The sequence below is a fragment of the Bos mutus genome, chromosome X (assembly GCF_027580195.1).
Source record: "Bos mutus isolate GX-2022 chromosome X, NWIPB_WYAK_1.1, whole genome shotgun sequence".
Taxonomy (NCBI): domain Eukaryota; kingdom Metazoa; phylum Chordata; class Mammalia; order Artiodactyla; family Bovidae; genus Bos; species Bos mutus.
The window spans coordinates 117,985,922-118,013,282 of NC_091646.1; the positions used below are offsets into that span (position 1 = coordinate 117,985,922).

Consider the following 27,361-nt stretch of genomic DNA (forward strand, 5'->3'; position numbering starts at 1 on the left):
TTTTAGTTATTCTTTTCTTATCTGCTTATCAGCCTAGAGAGGAGAGTAAAACTCTCAATACAAGATTAGTGTTTGACAATTCCACGTAATCTGATTTCACTGATCACTGTGAAATGTAAGATCAATTGCTCATATTGCCAACATGCCAATTCAATATTCTCAGTATCATTATCTCAGGTTTGTTTTTAAAACCAAAAAAGGAAACCATGTGCCATCCTGGATAAAGATTAGAACTGACTCTAGAGACACTGAAAGCATTCAGAGATGACCACCAGGCTGCCAGGTGCCTGTCAGATACTATGCCCCACCAGGAACATAACAGCAGAGGCTTAAAAGGCAGGCAGTGGTCCTGTCTGTAATATGAGTATCCAAAAAGCCTTTCAAGGATTTCCTTTAACTGAGAGTTCTAAAGATTAGCTTTTTCATAGATAGAACTCACTTAGGAAAAACTGACCTAGAAGTAAAATTTCTAGACAAAAATGCAGATCAGTAATTGAAAGTGAAGCAATAGGAAAACATTTGGGTGAAATAACTCTGATTATCTTTTCAAAACTGGACCAAGAAAACCCAACTTACTGTGCTGGTTAATAAGCATGCGGAAAGAGATGCGGTTGGTATAAAATCGGTCCAGAAAATACTGGATGTTACTGCTAATGAATGGATCAAACCCAAACTTCTCCTTGTACTCGATCACTCCTTGGGCCATTGTAGGAACCACATCATTGTGTCTATTTCTGACTTTAATTAGGACTTGTAGAAAGCTGCATGGGAAGGAAACAAAAAAAGTGGTCAGTCTTTATGTTTCATGGACTAATGCACAAATTTCCCAGCTTTATTTCAGAACTATTTACCTGCTGGTATTTTTATAGGCAGAACCATCATTATTATCATAGGCTACAAGGAAGTACTCACAAGAAACTAAAGGATTACCCAGTTTTTGCTTGAAACTTTCTATAGAAAGTCTTCCTTCGGAAATACTTCTTAAAGAAACAGAATGCTCAAATACCTTTTTAGGAATCCACTGACTTTCTAGATAAATAATTACATATGAAACAGACCCTATAAATGTTTGCTGAATACACAACTGCAGAATTTATTGATGTTTCTTCTGACAACATGAAGACAATACCAAAAATCTCCAAGGATTTATGATGGACTCTTAAAAAGATAGCTTCCATGAAGAAATAAATGGTGCCAAACTGTTTAAAAGCAAAAATTTGAAGCAAATTTCTCACAGCAGTACAATAGTGATGGAACACAGACAGAACAAAGGTGATTAAGACAAACCTATTCCAATATTTGGGTACATTATTGTAAAGGTGTAGAGGGAAAACTATATTGAGAATGGTAACTAAGAACAGAAAGGCAAGTCAATGGAACCAAATAAAAACCTTGGAACCAGAATCAAGGATGAATGAGAAGGTGTGTGTAAAAATTCAGCAATATTGATGATGAAGTGACAATGTAAATCAGTAGGGAAACAAATTAGTTGGGATAGCTGACTAACAATGTAAGTCATGCTCCAATTTTAAACCTTATGCCCAAAAATGGATTAAAAAACTTAAATGTAAAAGGGTGACATTGTAGAAAAGAAAGAAGAAAATCAGGTGAGTAAGTATATAACCTTGGGAGTAAGGAAGACTGTTCTAAGCCTAATACCAAAGGCAGAAACCATGAAGAAACAAATCATAGGCCTGTCTAGGATCTCGGCAATCTTATAAGGACACAAGAAAAGTTAAATCTGAGAAATATATATTCACAAGAGTTACTATTCTTAGTAAAGGAAAAGATGACCACACTCTAACAGAAAACTAGGCAAGGGGCCTGGTATCAATAGAAAATGTACCAGAGGGCATGCAAATGCCAATAACTTTACCTTTGAAATAATAAAAGGAAAGCAAATTAAAACAATGCAACACTATGCTTACCGGACTGGCAAAGAATAACCACTGCTGGCTAGAGAGTGGGCACGTAGCTGATGAATTTCTAGGGGCGACTGAGCAGCCTGTATCAAAAGCCCAAACAAAGTTATTCCACTCCCAGGAACTGACTCTAGGAAAAGAACTGGATAAGGTCAACAACCGTATTTCAGAGCTGTTCTTTAGAGCACTACTTAGGGTAGCAAGAAGACCACAAACTATTCTAAACCCAGTAACAGGAGATCAAGTCATCTGACTTATCTACAGGCGGACCACTATGTAGACCTATAATACTGACACTGTTATTTTTGTAAAAACCAAAACAAAACATTCTGTACATATAGAAACACGTACGCCAAGTTAAAAGTATGGATGGAAGGAAAATGTTAACAGTTTAATTTCCAGTAATGGAAATTTGGAGTGACTATCTGCATAGTCTTATGTTTCTCAATGATGAAACTCTTCTGTAATAAATACATATGTACAGAGACAGCAAAAATGAATAAGTCAACTCAGAAATTAGAAGGTCAAAATTATTCATGAGAAATTTTCTAATGGACCATTTATCCTTTACATAATGCTCTTCCCAATGTATTCATAATGAAACATTACTAAAGTGTAACAATTCATTACAGTAGGAAAGTGACTCAACTTATCTGTAGGGAGGAGACTTGCCTCAATGGTTCAATTCTCAGACTACTTACCCAATCTTCTGGGGCTCCTTTTCTTTTTTGCAACAAGTCTTATTTAATTTTACATTTTTGGCCACACCCAGGGCTTCCCTGGTGGCTCAGACAGTGAAGAATCTGCCTGCAATGCAGGAGACCTGGGTTTGATCCCTGGGTTTGGAAGATCCCCTAGAAGAGGGCAAGGCAACCCACTCCAGTATTCTTGCCTGGAGAATTTCCACGGACAGAGGAGCCTGGTGGGCTACAGTGCATGGGGTCACAAAGAGTCGGACACAACTGAGTGATTAAGCACAGCACTGTGGCACATGGGAGCTTAGTTCCCTGATCAGAGATCGAACCGGCACCCCCTGCATAAGAAGACAGAGACTCAACCACTGGACCACTGTGGAAGTCCCCGGCTCTTCTAAACTTTGTCACTATGATCAACATCCTCATCTTCCTTGCTACTTTCACTTTACTTATGATTTCCCTGCTCACGACTCCTATATAACCTCTCACTGAGCAGAAAAGGCTGCTATGATGAACAGGACTCCCCATTCCTTCCTTTACCACAAGCATCTGGCTTCTACAACCTCAAGTCTCCCAACTAGCTTCATGGCAACCTGGGCAGGTTACTGAAACTCACTGAGAGCTGTTATCATTACGATCTTGTACACACTGGATCCAGAAGTTGGCAGCTTCTAAAGGCTTGTGTCCACAAATTACAGGACTGCAGGAAGTACACAGCAGAAATGTAATATCACAGATGCTCACAAACCTACATCCCCAAATCTGAAGCTAGAGAGGTCAGTCCTTATTTGCAGGATACCAGCCAAACAAACTGTCACTAGCTAAGGACTTTGGTGAAAACAAAGCTTCTGGATTCGATTCATTTAACTTCGATAACTTAAATGACAGCAAAGGCCTGTAACAAGGAAAGCGTTATAGCCGGGGCCCTAATCCAACGCCTCTTCTTCCACATTTCATAGACCCATTAAGAAAACATCTCACGAAGTAAAAACAGGTCAGGACTTTTTTTCCTTTGCATTTTAATTTACAAGTACATCTGACCTAGCGACTCAGACTCAGACCAGCAGTTCTGGCAATATGGTGCATTGCAAAGAGCAACTGTACTGAGGGAGAGTGAATATGATTTAGAGACTCAGCTCTGCTCCAAACTGACGTTACGATCTGGGGGAAGTCACTTCCCATCTTGGACCTCATTTTCCTTATCTGTGAATTGAGACAGCTGGGTTAAATGCCTGGAGCTAAGGTCACTTATGTAATGTGATATTTCTTAGTTCTTTTTATGGAACACCTACATGTAAGGCATTTGGCCACAATGATGTGGGCCAGGTTTCTACTTGGAAATTCCTCAGCAAAATAGGCCTGCTGTATGCATTCAATGATGGGTACATGAAAGAGGAGAAAATTAATGGGAAGAGGACACAATTTCTCTTGGCTGGGGAAAAAACACACTCAGAGCTGGGTGTTTTCTGGTTAAATGAAAAAGAAAAACTGGAAATATTTTCCATCAGCATGCAAATTTAGCAGTCTCCATGCCTAATAGCAGCAATGGAATTCAGAATAGTTATGTTAATAGCATACTTTTATGCTTCTCCATAATAAAAGCATTATCTTTTCTCTGAGCTCAAATGTAATTACTGCATTGAAACTTTAAAAACAAATTATAAGGGACTAAGTACATAAACTCATGTATACACTGAGGTCAGTGCATTCTTAAAACTACCACTAGGTGGAACATTTACTGCAATATTTACAGTGGGTGCCCAGCACCAGTTCACCAGAAAGAAGCACAAGTATTAAGAATTAGATCATGAGGTGTAATTTGAAGGGTCTCCTGGTACTAGTTAAATTCTTAGCTCAAATTTAGAGTGGGGAGGGAGGTGGGAAGGGGGTTCAGGATGGGTAGGGGAAGAGACACACATGTATACCTGTGGCCGATTCATGTTGATATATGGCAAAAACCATCACAATAAGTAATTATCCTCCAATGAAAAATTAATTAATTAAAAAACTGCAATGTTGAGCTGTTACCCATTAAGAAACCTAATGCTTCCATCCCACTTGTACTTCTTGGCTCTCAGTGACGTGAGTTCCATTTACCAAAACATTTTTTTGACTTTCAGGTAAGTTTAGTATCCTACTTACTTATCCAAGACCTGCGGATCTTCAGGGCTCTTATTTTCATATTCTAGAAGTTCAAGAAAACTCTGCATATACCTGAAAAAGAGATACTGTGTTAGTTGCCTACCCAACATCCAGCCTCCTTCCCCTCTTCCTTTGTCACCAGCCAGTTCAGTCGTGTCCAACTCTTTGTGACCCCATGGACTATACAGTCCATGGAATTCTCTAGGCCAGAATACTGGAGTAGGTAGCCATTCCCTTCTCCAGGGAATCTTCCCAACCCAGGAATCAAACCCAGGTCTCCCACATTGCAGGCAGATTCTTTACCGTCTGAGCCACCAGTGAAGCCTTGGAATACCTTAAATTTCCACCCAGGTATCCATCCAATCCCCTCGCTCTCCCATGGAACTCAAGTGCTTCAGGGGAAGCTCATACTATGCAGAGCTCCTGAGTGGCCAGTTTTCCTCTGGGTAATCCTATTCCTCTTGTCACTAATTCCTAATTGGTCTGATAGTCCTGGTCTAAGCCTGTCACTGCACTGCATTCCCCCGAACTCAGGGGTTGGCTCAAGAATGGAGCCTCAATTCAGGCCACTAAAATGAGAGCAGATTTGCTGGTGGTCTTTGGGAGAGAGGTGCATGTAAAGCCTGCAACTGCTGCAGCTATTCTGTCACCAGGAGAAAATCCAGTCAGGACAGAGGACAAGATGGTTGGATGGCATCACCAACTCGATGGACGTTGAGTTTGAACAAGCTCCAGGAGTTGGTGACGGACAGGGAAACCTGGCCTGCTACAGTCCACGGGGTCGCAAAGAGTCGGACACGACTGAGTGACTGAGCTGAACTGAATGAAGTCAATCCCATGGAAAGTAGGACCTTGAAAATCTCGTGACTCTCTGAATTACACCAACTCCAAAAGCTCATCCTATGGGAGGATCTTAGTCACCATTTATTGCTTCAGTCAGGCTTAGTTGGATTTTCTGCTAACTTGCTAATACACATATCCTAACTGGGACACCAAGTCTATAGTTTGATTACCAAAAAAAGTGCATAGAATATTTAATAAGCAAGTGTGTGACCCTGAAAAGGATGCTAAGAAGTTAGAATCAGAAATAAAGAGGATTCCTTCTTAGAGTTAACCTAAATTCATCAACATGTAAATGGAAGAGAAAGAATGCCTCTTCTCAGTTCAGTTCAGTTGCTCAGTCGCATCCAACTCTTTGCGACCCCATGGACTGCAGCACACCAGGCCTCCCTGTCCATCACCAACTCCAGGAGTCCACCCAAACTCATGTCCATTGAGTCGGTGATGCCATCCAACCATCTCATCTTCTGTTATCCCCTTCTCCTCCCATCTTCAACCATTCCCAGAATCAGAGTCTTTTCAAATGAGTCAGTTCTTCGCATCAGGTGGCCAAAGAATTGGAGTTTCAGCTTCAGCATCAGTCCTTCCAATGAATATTAGGACTGATTTCCTTTAGGATGGACTGGTTGGATCTCCTTGCAGTCCAAGGGACTCTCAAGAGTCTTCTCCAACACCACAGTTCAAAAGCATCAATTCTTCGGCGCTCAGCTTACTTTATAGTCCAACTCTCACATCCATACATGACTACTGGAAAAACCATAGCCTTGACAAGACGGACCTTTGTTGGTAAAGTAACGTCTCTGCTTTTTAATATGCTGTCTAGGTTGGTCATAACCTTCCTTCCAAGGAGTAAGCGTCTTTTAATTTCATGGCTGCAATCACCATCTGCAGTGATTTTGGAGCCCCCCCCAAAATAAAGTCTGTCACTGTTTTCACTGTTTCCCCATCTATGCCTCTTTTAGGCCCTTTGAAACAGGTCCTGTTGCTGATTACCAACATATCTCAGTCAGGGCCAGCGTAAGCAATAATGTGTCCAGTAAAGATCTGGAGAATGGAGGAAATAATACGATTCAGGATTCCAATTACTTAGAGGTGTGTGAGCTCTGCTTTGGGTCTGAACATGTCTGAACAAATTATCCCTTATCCCAATTATTTTTAGTAACTAATTACAACTAATCCTACTCTTCTGCGTTGGATAGAGGATGAGGGCATGCCAACAACTAACCATGACCGTTTAGCTTATAAACACATAAACAGGAATGATATCTTATTAATCAGCCTCACCTGAACTTTGTGACAATGCATGATACTAAAGCATGTTCATCTCGGGATAATTTTTTAATATGGTTTCTGAGCATTTAAGGCTATGAATCAGACACTGTTAAAATCATTAGGTCAAGCCATCCTAAGAGGCCACAGGCAGCCATCCACAGTGATGCCCTCAGGCCTGCCACATGTCAGCAGATTTTCAGGCTGGCACACCATCCTTACGGAAGGGGATGTCATTTAAAAAAATGTTATAAGTGGAAAGAGGTCGAAGATTATGCTGAGCTTCTCATCCTGCAAGTCAAGAAGGCACAGAGAACACACTGACTCAGGTGAGCTTCATGGCCCAGTATACTTAAGATTCGCTTTCGAGAAGAAAAGGAAACGACAGGTCAAGATGACACATGCTCCTGAACTGGATTCCGAGATTGGGGCGATACAGTAATATTGAAAGATAGCTAGCCTATCCAGAATTTCCGGCCCAGTAGCAGGCCCCTAATAGTGCTTATATACTTTGTGGTGGAAAATCTCTTATCATGGTCTCAGAGCAATAAGAAAGTCTCATGCAAGCAAGAATAATACTTGCTGCTTCTAAAACAAGCTATGAGTTCAGGGCAAAATCCAACTGACTCTGAGATGGAAGCCAAGGTCGCTGCCTCTCTGAGCTATCCTGGGTCCTGGGTCTGCTGCCCCAGCCACGGCTGCCTGTCTGGGAGAGGAACTGAATACTGTACCTCTAAGACCACCCATAGACTGCTTCTCAGATGACTCATTCTCAACCCTAAGAATGTACTATAACCAGCATTACTGAGGAATGACTGGTGAATGGCTATCCTCCAGTAGCCCGGTCTAGCCACCAACTAATGAATGGTTCCACTCTCCTTGCATCCGGCCTCACGCACTCCTCCAGCTCTCTCCATGGGGACTTGCTCTCTGCTTGGAGAATACAGAGGAGACATGGAAGCATTTCCATGTAAATCCCTTTCTAAAAATACACCACCTGGTCTTCCCTCCTACCATTCAGCCACTGCCTCACACTCTGCCTACCGAGTGGGCAGTTCAGTCACAAACACAACTTCCTCAATTAGACAGCACATGCTTTAAGCATCACATTAAGTTATCCTGTTAAGATTTTTCAGACTTTTCATGGGGCAGATGAAGCACAGCAGGTAGCTGATCTTTTTCACTTGGGATGCTCCCCTTCAAATGACTTAATTTGTCCTAAAATAAGTATGATCTTCCAAAAACTTTTTTAAAAGGAAAAACAGAAAAAACCATGACAGAGACTGGATCAAAGTAGCAACATTCCCCTAGTCAAAGAAAGAATTGGGAGACCTGCTCACAGGGGCCACTGCATTGGTATTCTTTCCATAATTTTCTTCACTTCCCTATTTTTTTTTCCAATAAAAATCACATTTATAACCGAAAAAATTTTAAGTCAAGAAAGTGTCTGGTACAGTTGAGAAGTTATTTCCCTTAGGACAATTATACACTATGTTGAGACTTCTCCACTACCACCCCTCCCCCTCAGAAAAACTTGGGACTTCACTGGTGGTCCAGCGGTTAAGACTTTGCCTTCCAATGTAGGGAGTGTGGGTTCAGTCCCTGTTCAGGGAGCTAAGATTCCACATGACTCAGAGCCAAAAACCTAAAACATGCAACAGAAGCAATGCTGTAACAAATTCAACCGACTTTAAAAATGGTCTGCGTCCAAACAAAAAAAAAAAAAAAAAAAAAACTTAAAACTCTCAATTACCTGAAAATTCAGATTTATAACCAGAAAAAAACTGAAAAGTCAAACAAGTGTCTCGTACAGTTGAAAAGCATTTTCCTTAGGATAATTACACATTGTTGTATTAGTTTAGAAAAAAAAAAAAAAACCCTTTAATTACCTAAGAAACCCAGCTATCCTGAATGAGTAATACCCACAGGAAGCAGTACGTGTACTTTTAGGGAGAATGGTCCCAATGCCAAATGTCCTGAGCATTCTGGGTAGACCCATCTGCCACATACTATGTACTTACCAGCTCTGAACCAATCCCACCGAAGGGCGGTTAAGCAAGTTCTCCGGCAGAAGATTAACTTCTCTCATTGTGTTAGCCAGGCGCACAGGAAGCTCCTTTCGTAGGAACATATACGAAGTTTTCTCACACGCATTATCTCTCCCTATTAACAGATGAAAAATGTTCCGTGATTTTATACCCTAACAGATGGAATAATAAGGGTTCTCGTGGTAGCCCTGGAGAAGGCGATGGCACCCCACTCCAGCACTCTTGCCTGGAAAATCCCATGGACGGAGGAGCCTGGTAGGCTGCACTCCATGGGGTCGCAAAGAGTCACTTTCACTTTTCACTTTCATGCACTGGAGAAGGAAATGGCAACCCACTCCAGTGTTCTTGCCTGGAGAATCCCAGGGACGGGGGAGCCTGTTGGGCTGCCGTCTATGGGGTCACACAGAGTCGGACACAACTGAAGCAACTTAGCAGCAGCAGCAGCAGCAGCATGATAGCCCAGTGACTGGCTGGGAAGAAAACATTAAGTAACCCTGCAATCTCTAGTTAAATCTTTATCCTCTGAAATAGCAAGCTTAAGAAAATAATTTAATTAGAATAGAAAAGGAGCATTTATTCCAAGAGGCAACCTCGAAAGCTGTGTTTTTTTCCTCCGCACAAATACATCCCTAGTGTTCCCAGTGGCGGTATAAAAGTGACCTGGGATATAATCGGAATTTGTTTTCAAATAAACGCTGTGGGAAAACTGCCATGTAGAAAACTAGGAGAACGTGTAAATTCACTCCTGTTCACAGGGGTTTCCAGAAGGCAACAAACCCATTCATTCCACAAACATTCACCTACTGTGGGTCGACTGCTTCCTAAGACTTTCTTCAAACATGTTTCTCTCAGGACCAGGAAGCAGCCACAGACCCTGGGTCTGACCGAGACACAGGACTCGGGAGGTGCCCAAGAAGCCAGCTCACAGGTGCCCTCAGCACTGGAGTGGTGGCACAGTGAGAGAAAAGATACCAGACCACGTGAAAGAGGAGACCCCGGGCCCCTTCCCTGGCTGCCACGTGACCCCAGCAGTTCCATGATTGGTCTTGCTCCCAAGCCCCACCCTGCTGTAAATCCAGCAAGGATGTGACAGCAAGGACAGGAGCTCTGGGGACAGAAATGTGCTTCAGCCTCAACTCTGCCCTTGTGTGGGGTAGGAAACCCTTCTTAAGCTTCTTAACTTCTGAGTCTCAGCTGCCTTAATCTGTAAAATAGGGATGAAACATCCATTTTTGTAAAGACGACACGTGACAAGTACAGAGCCTGATACAGAGCCAAGTGTTCAGTGAATGTTAGTTCTTCTTCTGTCCTGATACTTACAGGTCCGGCCCAACTCCCTCACGATCGGATAGGCCTTCCCGATGCCCCATGTCCCCTGCAGGCTGCTGGGAAATGGGCCACCTCAGGGCCAGGCCCGGAGAGAAGGAAGCAGGGCTCACCTCCAAACTCTCCACTTTCTTCTGCCTATGATGAGGCAGGAAATTAGAGGTTCAGAAGTAAATCCATTCTAACACTTCCAGCCCAGTTCTGGTTTCTTCCTTTCCTGTCCTTACCAAGTGAGACTGGAAATAAAAGAATCCACTTTTGAGGCTCATCTGCAGAACCTCTTCTGCCCAATGCCCCCTGCCCCCTTCTCCATTTCCAGAAAAGTCAGAATAAAAGATTAAAGTCTTAACCCATCCCTCACTTTCCCCATTCTAATTGAGTAGTATATTGAAGGCCTCTGATAAATCTGTAATTAATCAATAATTCTGCTTTTCCCTTTTCTCCTAAGGGAAATACTGCAAAAAGGAAGAGAAGTGTAGCATCTCAGCAATGACCTTCCAACACTTACTCGATACACATTTATCTGGCTTAGATGATTAACACAATGATTCAGGCTGCTTTGCTTCAGATTATATATATATATATATATACATAAAATCATTCCTGAAATGTTCTGCATAAATATAATTTTTATGGATGAACAATTGTTCATCCAAGTGCATTAAAAATGCTGATATTTCAAAACAACTTGTGGTGAACCTCATTATAAAATGAAGGACCTATTATCGAAATTAAAATGGGCATGTACATCTGCATGTACCAGGAGAAATAGTTTGTATCCTGATTATATAGAAAGGACATTTTCTTTTTTTAAAAAAAAAAAGCACAAAAGAAATGATGACGTTCTCCTTGCAGAAGGAAGTTAGGGAATGGGAAAGAGCGAGAACCCTGTGGTGTTGAATTGGAACTGGAAGTTATCAGCATGACCTCGGTCTTCTGAGTTTTGGGGGTAACAAAAGTTGACGTGCTTAAGTCGCCATGTCCACAGCATGAGGAGCCGCAGATGAACAGCACAGTGGTGGTGGGGTGATGGGAAGCAGGATGAGAGGGAGGGCCAGGAGAAGTGACAGTGGGCTGGCAGCTGCCAGGTGACAAGGGGTGATCAGGTTCCCATCTGTTCTGGGAACCCACAGGGCTAGATGGCTTCTGAGTTGAAAGGTTTTCAGATTTTAGGAAGTTAAAAAAAAATACATCCACTGCAAGAAAGAGTCCAGTCTACACAGATACAAGTGTGGTACAACCTGTGAACACCCACACCGAGCAGGGAGGATCATGCCCCAAGCCACTTCAGGCCAGGTTTTGCCACAGACTGAGTTTGAGCACCAAGGGTATGAAAAAAGAACTTCCATTTGTCAAGTTTTGTGGATTTCAGAATTGAGATCAAAGGTGACAGAGCCTGCAGAAGAGTAATGCCAAGATCAGATGCCAGAGATAGACTTGGGTTTAAATCCTGAGCGCCCACTGGCTTCACGAATGCCACCAAGCGTCAGGACACGTCTATGAACCGGACAGAGCTCACAGAGGTTGCGGCCAGGGTTAAAAAGCCCTTAACATTTCACATGAACAGGTTCTTTAAATTGAGAAGAGGGGACTCATTAAAGCACAATCACTAATAACACCGGATGGTAGAAAGCACAACAGCCCGAGGCCCCGGGGTACCAGATCAAACGGACTGATGCTAAGCCCTGCGAGCGTGACTGCATTCCCGTTCAGCGAGGTCGCCTGTGCTCAATTGATGATTCTACGTAATTAAAAAAGGATTAAAAAGGATTAAAGTATGTTCTGTGTCCCTGCCACTCACTTTTCTTTTCTTCCTAAACAAAAGCCTTGAGGTTTGCATTGGTCAACCCTGCACTAACTAGAGGGCAACTAACTACTGGGTGTGGCCTGAATTAACCAAATTTCAGGAAGCTTTGATTCTAGCTTTCCTGGATGATCAGCCTTTCATAAACTAGTGTTGAAAGAAATCTTATTTGTCTGTATACCCATCCCCCACCCCCATGGCACTCACTGGAGTGCCTCACCTATGGAAGCTTTTCAATGATTTACTCCAAGAATAGAGAATACTTTCAGAAGTTTGTTTTTTTGTTTTTTTTGTTTTTTTAAGAGTACCTGCAAAAATCTCAGGTTTTGCCTCCTACATTCTAATTTAGCTTCAGAGATGAATTCTTTGTACTTGGATACCTTAATTATACATCAGCTTAAATGGGGGGTGTCTTTTATCGTTAATTAGTGAGCCTAAAAATATATATGGAATGCCTGATTTTTTTTAACCTTTCCGTGGTTTTCCTCTTCAAAGTTTTTTGTCCTATGTGTTAATATGAAATACTCACTTTAAATCAAAGGGTTTCAACCATTTTTTTTTTCAGTTAACTTACCAAAAAGACACTTTGGGTTTTAATTGAATGTCCTCTCAAAAGGGTTGTGTTTTTCTAAGGCTTCTGGCATACTGAGTATTTTCCACTTATTCTTCCCAGTCATTTGACTTCATTTTTTCCCTGCTTACTTGGCTTCTCCACATTCCTTAATTTTGATTTTCTATTTTTATTCTGCATTCCTCCATGGACTTCATCTTATTCAAATTTACCGATTAAATCTTTCCCTAGTATTAGTTCAGAAAATGAAAAAGAAGCATTGGGTGAGAGGCATGGAAAATTGTCATTTTATGAATTTAAATACACTCGTGTATTTCTTCAATTTTTCCTTCTTTTTTGATGAACCTTTAATTCTCTTTTGTTTTCTGTTTGGTTTTCATACTTCATCCTTTCATTGAGAAGTTGGAGACCGTTATTACATTTGCAAAAAAAAGTGACTGCTCTGTCTAGAAAGGTTCCAAAGAGCTTTCCAATTCACCAAGACACAGGATAAATAGACACAGAAACACAAATGACTTTTTCCCATAAATGACTTCTGATTTAATATGGTCACCAATAAGTGATGGTCACCAATAAGAAAGTAGCATTTGACCAGCCTTCTGAGAGCAAGAGTTCTAACTGGTTATTCTCTTTATCCAGTTTCCACTATGGCCTATATTTCTGGTGAATCTCTAATCCTCTTTTCGACCAATTTACAGCAAGTAGGAAAAAATTATTATTTCTTCAAGTAATGGAGTGATCTGATAAATAAAGCATAGGGCTGAGCACATGGCTCCCAAAACTGTAGTCTCCTGTCTGGATTACTTAAAGGCTATCTTTATCCACATCTTTCAGCTTTAATACTTGGTGGGAAATGTTTTGGGAACCAAAGCAAGGGAATCAGAGAATAGAAAAGCAACGCAAAAATAGAAAAATTAGCGGCAAGGCACCAAAATCCAACAGAATGATCAGCTCATTCTGATAATGCTGCTTTTTCTAAATATCAATTAAATGTTTGTGTTTACAATGCATTTTTACCACTAACCATGTTAGAACCATACACGGAACAACAGACTGGTTCAAAATTGGGAAAGGAGTGCATCCAGGCTGTACACTGTCACCCTGCTTATTTAACTTACATGCAGAGTACATCAAGTGAAATGCTGGGCTGGATGAATCACAAGCTGGAATCAATACTGCTGAGAGAAATATCAACAACCTTAGATGTGCATATGATACCACATTAATGGCAGAAAGCAAAGAGGAACTAAAGAGCCTCTTCAGTTCATATCCGACTCTGCGACCGCATGAACCGCAGCACACCAGGCCTCCCTGTACATCACCAACTCCCGGAGTTCACCCAAACTCATGTCCATTGAGTCGGTGATGCCATCCAACCATCTCATCCTCTCTCATCCCCTTCTCCTCCTGCCTTCAATCTTTCCCAGCATCAGGGTCTTTTCAAATGAGTCAGCTCTTTGCATCAGGTGGCCAAAGTATTGGAGTTTCAGCTTCAACATCAGTCCTTCCAATGAATATACAGAACTGGTCTCCTTTAGGATGGACTGGTTGGATCTCTTTGCAGTCCAAGGGACTCTCAAGAGTCTTCTCCAACACCACAGTTCAAAAGCATCACTTCTTTGGCACTCAGCTTTCTTTACAGTCCAACTCTCACATCCATGGATGAGTTGGTTTGAAAGAAAGCTGAGTGTAATGGAAAATGGACTGTAAAGAAAGCTGACTGTAATGGAAAAACCATAGCCTTGACAAGACGGACCTTTGTTGGCAAAGTAACGTCTCTGCTTTTTAATATGCTGTCTAGGTTGGTCATAACTTTCCTTCCAAGGAGTAAGCGTCTTTTAATTTCATGGCTGCAGTCACCATCTGCAGTGATTTTGGAGCCCCCAAAAAAAAAGTCTGACACTGTTTCCACTGTTTCCCCATCTATTTCCCATGAAGTGATGGGACCAGATGCCATGATCTTCGTTTTCTGAAAGTTGAGCTTTAAGCCAACTTTTTCACTCTCCTCTTTCACTTTCATCAAGAGGCTCTTTACTTCTTCTTCACCTTCTGCCATAATGGTGGTGTCATCTGCATATCTGAGGTGATTGACATTTCTCCCGGCAATCTTGATTCCAGCTTGTGCTTCTTCCAGCCCAGTGTTTCTCATGATGTACTCTGCATAGAAGTTGAATAAGCAGGGTGACAGTATACAGCCCTGACGTACTCCTTTTCCTATCTGGAACCAGTCTGTTGTTCCATGTCCAGTTCTAACTGTTGCTTCCTGACCTGAATACAGGTTTCTCAAGAGGCAGGTCAGGTGGTCTGGTATTCCCATCTCTTTCAGAATTTTCCACAGTTTATTGTGATCCACACAGTCAAAGGCTTTGGCATAGTCAATAAAGCAGAAATAGATGTTTTTCTGGAACTCTCTTGCTTTTTTGATGATCCAGCGGATGTTGGCAATTTGATCTCTGGTTCCTCTGCCTTTTCTAAAACCAGCTTGAACATCTGGAAGTTCACGATTCATGTATTGCTGAAGCCTGGTTTGGAGAATTTTGAGCATTACTTTACTAGCGTGTGAGATGAGTGCAATTGTGCGGTAGTTTGAGCATTGTTTGGCATCACCTTTCTTTAGGATTGGAATGAAAACTGACCTTTTCCAGTCCTGTGGCCACTGCTGAGTTTTCCAAATTTGCTGGCACATTGAGTGCAGCCCTTTCACAGCATCATCTTTTAGGATTTGAAATAGCTCAACTGGAATTCCATCACCTCCACTAGCTTTGTTCGTAGTGATGCTTCCTAAGGTCCACTTGACTTCACATTCAACATGAAAGAGGAGAGTGAAAAAGCTGGCTTAAAACTCAACATTCAAAAAACTAAGATCATAGCATCCAGTCCCATCACTTCATGGCAAATAGGAAAGTGGAAACACTAACAGATTTCATTTTCTCGAGCTCCAAAATGACTGCCCATGGTGACTGGAACTATGAAATTAAAAGACGCTTGCTCCTTAGAAGAAAAGCTATGACAAACCTGACAACATATTAAAAATGAGAGACATCACTCTGCTGACAAAGGTCCGTCTAGTCAAAGCTATGGTTTTTCCAGTAGTCATATATGGATGTGAGAGTTGGACCATAAAGAAGGCTGAGCGCCAAAGAACTGCCTTTGAACTGTGGTGCTGGAGAAGACTCTTGAGAGTCCCTTGGACAGCAAGGAGATCAAACCAGTCAATCCTAAACGAAATCAACCCTGAATATATTCATTAGAAGGACTGATGCTGAAGTTCCAATCCTTTGGCCACCTGATGCGAAGAGCTGACTCACTGGAAAAGACCCTGATGCTGGGAAAGACTGAGGACAGGAGAAGGGAGAAACAGAGGATGAGATGGTTGGATGGCATCACTGACTTGATGGACATGAGCTTGAGCAAGCTCAGGGAGATAGTAGCAAAGGACAGGGAAGCCTGGCATGCTAAAGTTCATGGGGTTGCAAAGATTCAGACTTAGTGACAGAACAACAACAACATTAAAATGGGTAAAATATAAGTGACAAAATAATATTTCAGGGGAATCTTTTTTGTTTTTCTTCAGTTGTATTTATAAGATTTCAATCTTCTGAAGACACTGAATTTTAGGATAGATAATTTATTTTAGAACTTACCAGAGCTATAAGCAATGATTAACTGAATAGTCCTTCCAAAGAAACAGTGGAGAGCTACCAAATGATTGTAAATTCAAAAGAATCCCTCCCCGCTCCTTCTAGCTTCATTTATACTTCATTTATACATTTATTCCCAGGCGGCGCTAGTGGTAAAGAATCTGCCTGAAAATGCAGGAAACACAAGAGACACAGGTTCGATCCCTGGATCGGGAAGATATCCTGCAGTAGGAAATTCTTGCCTGAAACATTCCATGGACAGAGGAGCCTGGCGGGCTACAGTCCATGGGGTCACAAAGAGTCCGACCACCTGACTGAGCGCACACACACATACTTTGAAAATGTCTGTTTTACTCCATGTCCAAAAGTATTATTTCACTGCCTGGGAAGTTTTAAGTTTTCCTTTGGGAAAACATACTCCTGAATTTCAGGAGATCAAGATAGGTAGTAGGTTTGGGATCTAGCAAACTTGAGGCTGAGTCCACTCTAGGCCAGACCATTTGGGTTATTATTACTAACAGCAAGCCAGAAACTTCAGAGCCAAAGAGTGAAAGATCAGGTATCTCACACACGCCTCATTCCCTACCAAACTCAATGCCCCAACAACAGTCAAGTCAAAGTGAAAGTCGCTCAGTAATGTCCGACTCTTTGCAACCCCATGGACTAGACAGTCTATGAACTTCTCCAGGCCAGAATACTAGAGTGGGCAGCCTTTCCCTATTCCAGGGGATCTTCCCAACCCAGGAATCGAACCCTGGTCTCCCGCATTGCAGGCGGATTCTTTACCATCTGAGCCACACAACAGCCAGCTATCATACTATTTCTCTCAGCCCAATGTCTATTTTATTATGCTCACAGATGCTGTGGGTCAGGAATTCAGAAAAGACACAGGAGGTAAGGCTTCTCTGGAACCTCAGCTGGGAAAACTTAAACACTGGGGGAGTGACTGGACTGTCGGGAGCTGAAAGCATCTGAAGGCTTCCCACTCACAAGGCTTCAGCCGACTACTTGCAGACTGAGACTGCCCACTGCAGCATCTTCTGGTGGCCTCTCCAAGGGCCTCCTCACAGTATGGTGGCCTTGGGCTAGCTGGATTCTGGGATGGCTTCCATAAAAAAGGCAGAGGCTGCATGGCCTTTTATGACCCAGCCACAGAAGTCACACTGCTAGTCCCCTTCTGTCATACTCAAATGGTCTAAGCAGCCACAGCTTGCCCAGGCTTCAGGGGTAGGAGACCAGACCTCCTCTCCCGACTGCCCCCCACTTGGTGGAAGGCTGGCAAGGGCACATCATAGAATAGCATCACATGGCCATCTTTGTACAATGCCATCTGTCCTCTAAGATGTTCATAAACAGGTGTAGAAGATGATTTATTTCTCAAATTGCACTTCAAAGCACTCTTCTACTACCTGAATTTGTTTTCTTTGGAGTCATTTTTCGGCCATTTATTTTAGTTTCTCTCACTGTGGGATCTCCTCAGATGGCAGGTAGCCCTTGCTTGCTCAGTGAGGCAGCCTCATGACTAAGGGAGCACCCCAAATGCCTCATGGATTACATAGGTCTTTTTGGTGGGGTCCTAACACCATACCGTGTCAGACTTTATTTTTTGGGGCTCCAAAATCATTGCAGATGGTGACTGCAGCCATGAACTTAAAAGACGCTTACTCCTTGGAAGAAAAGTTATGACCAACCTAGATAGCATATTCAAAAGCAGAGACATTACTTTGCCAACAAAGGTCCGTCTAGTCAAGGCTATAGTTTTTCCAGTGGTCATGTATGGATGTGAGAGTTGGACTATAAAGAAAGCTGAGTGCCGAAGAATTGATGCTTTTGAACTGTGGTGTTGGAGAAGACTCTTAAGAGTCCCTTGAACTGCAAGGAGATCCAACCAGTCCATCCTAAAGGAGATCAGTCCTGGGTGTTCATTGGAAAGACTGATGTTGAAGCTGAAACTCCAATACTTTGGCCACCTCATGAGAAGAGTTGACTCGTTGGAAAAGACCCTGATGCTGGGAGGGATTGGGGCAGGAGGAGAAGGGGACGACAGAGGATGAGATGGCTGGATGGCATCACTCAGACTCGATGGACATGAGTTTGAGTGAACTCCGGGAGCTGGTGATGGACAGGGAGGCCTGGTATGCTGCGATTCATGGGGTCACAAAGAGCTGGACACGACTGAGCGACTGAACTGAACTGAACACCATACTGTAAGCTTCCCTTATTCACCTTAAACAGTTCATTCAGCGTCTTTAGAGAAGAATCCTCTTTTTGCCCTTCACTTTGCCTAAGGGTAGCTGCCTGCCTACTAACGTTCTCATGGTCAGGTTGGAAGGTAACCCTTCATTTTTCATACTTCTGGTTCATTCTCCAGTTTTCATTCAGCCAGCTCTACCTGTTACTCCCGCCCTGTATCCCTGGTGCTGCCTTACTAAGGTAGGAGACCCTCTGGAGTCACAGTGCCTCCTGAGTAGGCTCTAGACCCCAGCTATCCAATATAGGAGCCATGAGCCATTAGGGAAAATGTGAATTTTCAATTACGTTATAATATCAATGATACATTCCCCAAGTGTGATCACTGTGTCATGGATATTAGGAGAACACTTTTTATACTTATATTAGGTTGGTGCAAACGTAATTGCGTTTCAGATTGTGAATTTAAATCATTATAATTAGGCTCAAACATACCTTTATTCATCAAAATAGGAACCGTTACAATCAACACATTTTTGCCAATGAGAAATAAGTTCATTTATTCCTGTAGCATAAAAATCAGTGCATTTTCTGCCTCCTGCTGGTTGTGGAAGCACTTTCCCTGCAAAAAGTTGTCAAGATGCTTGAAGAAGTGGTAGTCGGTTGGTGAGTGGTCACGTGAATATGGCAGATGAGGCAAAACTTCACAGCCCAATTTGTTCAAACTCTGACGTGTTGATTGTGCGACATGGGCATTATTGTGGAGAACTAGGCCCCTTCATCTTATTGATTTGTTGAGCATGCTTCTCAGATACAACGGTTTCGCTGGGATTCAAAAAGCTCTAGTGGATCAGACTGGCAGCAGACCACGAAACAGTGACCCATGACCTTTTCTGGGAGCAAGTTTGGCTTTGGGAAGTGCTTTGGTGCTTATTCTAGGTACAACCACTGAGTTGGTCACGGCCAGTTGTAGTATAAAATCCACTTTTCATCACACGTCACAATCTGATTGAGAAATAGTTCACTGTTGCATAGAGTAAGTTAAGATAAGACAATACTTCAAAACGACAATATTTTTATTTGTGGTCAGCTCACGAGGCACCCACTGATCAAGCTTTTCCACTTTTCCAACTTGCTTTAAATGTCAAACGACCACAGAATGGTTGATGTTGAGTTCTTTGGCAACTTCTCACATAGGTGTAAGAGGATAAGCTTCAATGATGGATCTCAATTGGTCGTTGTCAACTTCCAATGGCCAGTCACTACGCTCCTCATCTTCAAGGCTCTCATCTCCTTTGCAAAACTTCTTGAACCACCATCGCACTGTATGTTCATTAGCAGTTCCTGGGCCAAATGCATTGTTGATGTTGCAAGCTATCTCTGTTGCTTTACGACCCATTTTGAACTCAAATAAGAAAATTGCTTGAACAAGCAATAAAGGTTTACTGTATAGCACAGGGAACTACAGTCAATGTCTTTTAATAACCTATAATGGAAAATAATTTCAAAAATAATAAATGTGTATATGTATAACTGAATCACCTTGCTGTGCACCTGAAACACTGTAAGTCAATGATACCTCAATAAAATGTTAAAAAAAAAAAGTGGTCGAATTTGCTTTTTGTCTAACATCAATCACTTCCATAGTCTAAAATACATATAAAATACACAGCAAGTAATGTCATTAGCAAAAAAACAAATCGAGAAATGAACATTAAAATGATGTATAACATAACCACATTTATTTAAGAATGCATTCCAATATCAAATGGCAAAGTTCAACAATGCAAAACCACAATTACTTTGGCACCAACCTAATATGTAAGTATCTAGAGGTAGTCATTACACCTGCAACTTACTATCAAAGTGGTTTGGCCAAAAAGGTGTTTATGGAGAGGAAAGAAACATAGGAGTAGGATGGATAGAAGGGTAAAGAGATTGAAAAGCAAATATGTAAAGTGGCTGATAAATCTAGGTGCTAGACACAGGTGTTAACTGTATTGTTATCATTTTTTCTAAGGTCTGAAATTTTCGAAATAAAAATTTTGGTTTGGGAGAGACACTGTGAATAACCTAATTATCCAATAATAAGGGAACAGTCAAATAAATTACAATATTGCATATTTACATGGGGAAATACACAGTCATTAAAAGGAGTTTTTAAAACTGAACAACAAAAAAAAACAAACAACCCTATCCAAGAATGGGCAGAAGACTGAAACAGACATTTCTCCAAAGAAGACATACAGATGGCCAACAGACACATGAAAAGATGCTCAGTATCGTTAATTATTAGAAAAACGCAAATCAAAACTACAATAAGGTACCACCTCACATGGGTCAGAATGGCTATTATTAAAAAGTCTACAAATAACAAACGCTGGGCAGAATGTGGAGAAAAGGGAACCCTCCTACACTGTTGGTGGGCATATAAGCTGGTGCAGCCACAATGGAAAATAGTGCAGAGATTCCTCAGAAAACTAAAAATAAAATTAGCATATGATCTAGCAATCCAAACAAAACTATAAATCAAAAAGATACATGCATCCCTATGTTCATAGTAGCACTATTCACAATAGCCAAGACATGGAAACATCCTAAATGTCCACTGAAATATGAAAGGATAACTAAGATGTAATACACATATACAATGGAATGCTACTCAGCCATAAAAGAATGAAATAATGCCATTTGCAGCAACATGAATGCAACTAGAGATTATCATACCAAGTGAATTAAATCAGAAAGATAAATATCATCTGATATGACTTATATGTGGAATCTGAAATATGACACAAATTAACCCATCTATGAAGTAGAAACAGACTCACATAGACAACAGATTGGTGTTTACCAAGGGGGAGGGGGTTGGGGAAGGGATGAAGTGAGAGGTTGGGGTTAGCAGATACAACCTTTTATACATAGAATGGAGGCTTTCCAGGTGGCACAGTGGTGAAGAATCCGCCTGCCAATGCAGGACACGTGGGTTTGATCCCTGGGTCGGGAAAATCCCCTGGAAGAAGGAAATGGCAACCCACTCCAGTATTCTTGCCTGGAAAATTCTATGGACAGACTACAGTCTGTCCTCTATGGAGGAGCCTGGCAGACTACAGTCCATGGGGTAGCAAAGAGTCGGACATGACTGAGCACTCATGCAAACAATAAGATCCTACTGTGTAGCTTAGGGAACTACATTCAATGTCCTGTGATAAACCGTAATGGAAAAGAATATGAAAAATGTGTGTGTATATATGTGTGTATACATACATATATAATTGAATCACTTTTCTGTACAGCAGGAATTAACACAACATTATAAATCAACTATACTTCAATTTAAAAATGAAAAAAAGTTTTTAAGGAAAAAAGCAGTCGTCTGAAAAAGGTCTTTCTATAATTAGAGCCATTCTACTTAAAAAAAAACAAAAACCCTACCAGAGCTATTGTATTCTAAAAAAAAAATCTCAAACAGAACATGCTACTGTATGCGGATCTTCCTAATGGGGTCTGAGGCCCATACTACCTTCATGAAATGTTTTTGATGCTCTTGTAAGACAAGAGGGTGCAGGGTGATTGTGACGAGGTTCTCAATTAAGGTAGGTGAGGGTTACTGGATCCTTCCCTGAAGGAGATCTGTGTTTGGCTGAGGGAAAGTGAGTGACATCAACTAGCACCTTGATCCTCTCTCTCTAGAGATCTTGTTTGTTGGCTCTTAAAATACATGTGTCCTTGAACTTCCCAGGTGGCTCAGTGGTAAAGAATCTGCCTGCCAATGCAGAAGATGCAGGTTTGATCCCAGGGTCGGGAAGATTCCCCTGGAGAAGGGAATGGTAACCCACTCTTGCCTGGAGAATTCCATGGACAGAGGAGCCTGATGGGCTACAGTCTATAGGGTCGCAAAGAGTTGGACACGACTGAGACTGAGTGCACACACACAAACACACGAACAGATTAGTGAGAAACCTGCCCCTCTCTATGCCATAAGGTCAAACCAAATTATAAGTACATTTCACCACAGGGCCACAATTTCTGCCCTTGGCTTGGGCAATCCCTCTCCCATCAGCCCTCGTCATTCAGTTCTATGTCCCGTGGATCTCAGGATTCCTCAGCATAATACCTGGCACATTGCAGGTGTTTACTATTTCCTGATGAACACTGAAAATTAAAATACCTAGTAAGTTTCAGTATTAACTTACAATAGCAAATAAAATTCAGGGTTCAAGATAACATTTGCTGGTAATGGTAAATTCCTTTAATAGATGATCACTTCATTCTCTATATCTGCCTGGGAGTATTCCAATCTTTATAGTTAGGGGAGGAAGAGCCAGAAGGTAGACAGGAAGGTGATAATAAAGTGGCAGTATGGTGTGTCGGGCCAGAGGGACATTTTGAGAATGACTTCCCAAATAGAGTGGCTGGAGTATGTGAGCAACAATCACAGCCAAAGTCACCACCCAGATTCACGTCATTTTAATTCCAGAAGCGGGAGGGTGGGGGGGGGGTGTGGTTAGGATCTAGTCCTAACAGTGGATGGTGAGTTAAGGAATGTCTTGTTGTCATGGAAGCAGGAACAGTTAAGTCAAGGTCACAATGTACTCATCATCGAGGTTAACTGAGGCAAAACCTTAAGTTAACCATTTCAGTGAATGAAGAAGCTTCAAAGCCAGTCACGCTAAAAGCACTATGTTTCTTGGAAAATGATTAGTTTACAGAGCTGGGACCTTCAGCCAACAAACTTGAAGATAATTAACATTCGAGGTCAAGAGCTCCCTTTGCAGGAAGCTGGTTTCATCCAGGAAACACTGTGTCACTAACTTCCCACAACAAAAGCACGGCCAACATCTACTGAGCACCAACCATGAGCCATGAGCTGTGGGGCATTTTTTCAAGTTCACGGGTGCAACAGGCCTATGGTTCAATGCTATCATTTCCATTTTGTAGAAAAGGACACTGAAGTGTATGTAGTGGGATTAAATGATTTGTCCAAGCTCACACACATGGTAGGCAATGGAAATCAAGCTTTGAGTACAAGTCCACACAGACCAGTTATGGTATTTCCAGAGAGAGACAACAGGCACACTAACAAGGGTGGGTCCTTCGAATAAGTAAATAAAGTAAATGAAGTGTAAGTAAGTGAAGGAGGTAGCAATCTGATGGCTCCAAAGTGATAACACTAGACAAACATGAGATTATGCAATTTCCTGATTGTTTAACAGAACAAATTTAGACAAAACCCCAGCATTACTAATAGAGACTGTTTGCTAGAAAGAACTGCACTGGGGTTTAACAGTACATTAGGTAGGAAAAAATGGTATGTTATATTGAAAGAAAAAAAGTGTACGTTTAAAAGCTCAATCTACCTGAATTTTAACTGTGGTTTTGCTCCTAATTTTGCTTAGGTAAGATACTTAAATCATCTACGCTCCAGTGTCCTCCTTCAAGAGAGGGAAACATCTATTTCACCTGGATGGAATTGAGCTCCATCTGTCTACTACTGTGTCTGGTCAAAAGTGGTATGCAAAGGGAAGTTCCCTTCGCCTCCTAGAAAGAATAATTTCTGGCTCCCTCTGGAAGAGGTAGCCAAGATGTTAGGTCAAGGAGCTGGCGCTGTGGGCAGCCTCTTCATTACCTGGTACACTGCCTTTCTTGTGTGTAAAACTGGGGAGGTTGGACAGGGGATCTCTAAGCTCAAGCGCCCACTGAATCAATCTATGGGGATAAGATTTTCATTTAGACACCTTGCAATTATTTATCCTGCACCAACCTTGCCTAATGTACAATCTGGGACAACTCTGGAGAGAGCATTGCTAGGAGTGAGTAGCCAAGAAAAAGAGCTAGAAATCAAGAAAAAGAGTACATACATATATTTACATTTGTTTTCCACAAACACACACACACACACACAAAGAAACAAAGCCTCCAACGATGCTTTGGATAAAGGACAATTGGGTTAGGGGCTTCCCTAGTGGTCCAGTGGTTAAGAATCCACCTTGCAATGCAAGGGATACGGGTTCAATCCCTGGTCCGGAAAGATCCCACATACCACAGAGGAACTAAGACCGTTGCCACATCTACTGAGCCTGCACTCTAGAGCCCAGGAGCCACAACTACTGAAGCCCATGCACCTAGAGCCTGTGCTCCACAACAAGAGAAGCCACTGCAATGAGAAGCCCACACACACAACAGAGAGTTGCCCCCACAACTAGAGAAAAGCCTACGCAAAGCAACAAAGACCCGCCGAAGTCAAAAAATAAAATAATCTTTAAAAAAAAAAAAGGACACCTGGGTTAACACTTCACGTATACCCAGAAACCACCTCTATTACACAAACCTCCAAGGGAGAGGTAGAGAAAGCATGCCACAAACTCATGGGATGCAAACATTCTGGCTAGCTGATATATACTGACGTATTTGTCCCAACTTCTCATTCATTTAGAAGCCCTTCAAAGGCAGCAACAATGCCTCAACGATTCCGCAACGCTTCTCAGTTTCCACTTCATTCTGAATTCAGAAAGCTTGACAAATGCTGACGGACTCCTGGGAATTCCCTGGTGGTTCGATGGCTAGGACTCGGTGCTTTCACTGCCAGGGCCCAGGTTCAATGTCCGGGAACTAAGATCCCACAAGTCGCATGGCACAGTCAAAAAAAAAACAAAAGTTGATGGACTCCTAAACATCTTAAGTGTTAACCTTCAGCACTCAAAGACTTTATCGCTTAGTGTTTCAGAGCTCTTGGGCAAAAATTTTAACAGATCTAACACAGTTCTTAACACTGGAAGCACATTATAGTCACCAGTAAGTAAAAAATACCAGCACCTAGATCCTACTCTCAGAGACTAATTTATTGGCGTCTACAGGGTTTTTTTTGGTGGTGGGGAGGGGGGCAGGCAGAGGGCACTGGTTTTAGGAGTTCCCCAGATAATTCTCAGGAGTGCTCAGGGCTGAGATTCACTGACCAGTATCTAATCACAGAAAATTCAACAGCAGGATAAACCAAAGACCTCCTCAGGCTAAGACAGTGGCTGAGCATCCCCAACTTTTTCACTGACCCATCTATTTTTAGTCTCTATTTTCCTGTTTGAGTTTTGTTTCAGCCTCCTAGGAAACTGAGCACACTGGAGCACATGACAGGACCGATACAGGAATGTTAATACAGCAAAACTTTCTGCTTAATGCTTTTTACTTCACCTCAGAAGCAAGAGGAAAAATTAACCAAATCTATACAAAGTGCACAGTCACGTATTAAGGAATATCTGCTACCAAGCTTGAGGAAACCAAACACTGTACTCTTCTAGGACAGATCCAAGGTAGGGTCGGGTAAACCCTGAGTCTGCTCTGGTCAACGAAAATGTAGTAATTCGCTGGGAAAAGATGTGCATGTTACATAGCTCTTGGGATACTTAACTTCACGCCTTGAGAAAATGTTAAAAGAGATACATAGTGATTTATTCCCAAGAGTGACAACTGACCTGACAACTACACTGACCTCCATGCCCTAGTAAGAAAGAAACAGTGACACGACCCAAATGATGGAGTGGAATCAGAGGTCAAGTCTAAAAACGAAAAAGTCCCAACTACTTGGGTGATGCTTAGGGAAATAATCTACCGAGTTAGAACCCCAAATATTCAATCACAAGGAATATAAACATCAACCTGTGTAACAGATGACAAATAGCTTACTGTAGTTTTTGTGCTATTTATTATAGCAGAAAGAATCATCTCCGACAGGATGAGACACTGACTGGGAAAGGAGGTATCCTCAAGGGATATGAAGGAAATCAAACCCAGCTCTGCCACAAATATGGTGAAACGGGCTCCCTGAAGATGCTTTCAGGCTAGCTTCAATGAAGCCAGATACCCATTCATAGTTCCCAGGTACCCATTATAGTTCCCTTAACACATTTTCTCTAAGTTAGCTAATTTACCAAAAAGAATTAAGTGGGCAAGAACAGCAAGAATCTCAAGTAATAGACAAGGAGCTGCCATCACCAAATTTTACCAGAAATTACAAGGCAAAAGTTAGCATATGATATTTAGCTGAAATCAGCAAGTTCTCCTTTTGGAGAGAATTTATAAATATTCTACTCTGTGACAAAACAGCAACGAGAGAGAAAGATACAGGGTCTTGATCATTGCTGCTGTGCAAATGAACAGCAGAACTGAGTAAGAGAGTTGACTGCAAACATCCCAGCAGAGAGGGCAATGAATTCCAGAGGGATTTAGTAACAATTTACATACTGCTCTAGGTGATAAATCTGACCATGATAAAAGCATTGTAAATGATTGAGTATATTAAAACTCAGACTGTGCACTAAATAAAAAGGAAACATATTCATTGTCAACATATGTAAATAGATGGGCAAAAGCTGTAAGCCTACGGCACAAAAAATGAATAAAGAATTAGAGATGATATTCTTCTCACAAGCCTTTAATTGTATACTTTGATAGTTATTTTATTAAAGAAGAGAGCACAATAGGAAACAATAGTTACACAGAACAATAGCTTACTGTGCAAAGTAGACACAGGGAGTTCACACAAATGATTAAAACTCCAGAGCCCGGACAGACTTTTTTTTTTTTCTGGGCTCCAAAATCACTGCAGATGGTGACTGCAGCCATCAAGTTAAAAGATGCTTGCTCCTTGGAAGAAAAGTTATGACTAACCTAGACAGCATATTAACAAGCAGAAACATTACTTTGCCAACAAAGGTCCGTCTAGTCAAAGCTATGGTTTCTCCAGGAGTCATATATGGATGTGAGAGTTGGACTATAAAGAAAGCTGAGTGCCAAAAAACTGATGCTTTTGAATTGTGGTGTTGGAGAAGACTCGAGAGTCCCTTGGACTGCAAGGAGATCCAACCAGTCCATCCTAAAGGAAATCAGTCCTAATATTCATTGGAAGGACTGATGCTG

The 27,361-nt window shown here is 41.7% G+C and overlaps 1 protein-coding gene across 2 annotated transcripts in view; it reads right to left on the reverse strand.

The window, feature by feature from the left end:
* Positions 1–27,361, reverse strand: part of PDK3 (pyruvate dehydrogenase kinase 3) — an 82,705-nt gene that overhangs the window by 45,791 nt on the left and 9,553 nt on the right. For both annotated transcript variants that reach the window (XM_070366632.1, XM_070366631.1), the window contains exons 2-4: positions 8,890–9,031; positions 4,760–4,831; positions 577–761 (exon numbers count right to left, since the gene is read on the reverse strand). In XM_070366632.1, the coding sequence (XP_070222733.1) occupies positions 577–761; positions 4,760–4,831; positions 8,890–9,031 (399 nt within the window). The remainder of the gene's footprint in view (positions 1–576; positions 762–4,759; positions 4,832–8,889; positions 9,032–27,361) is intronic.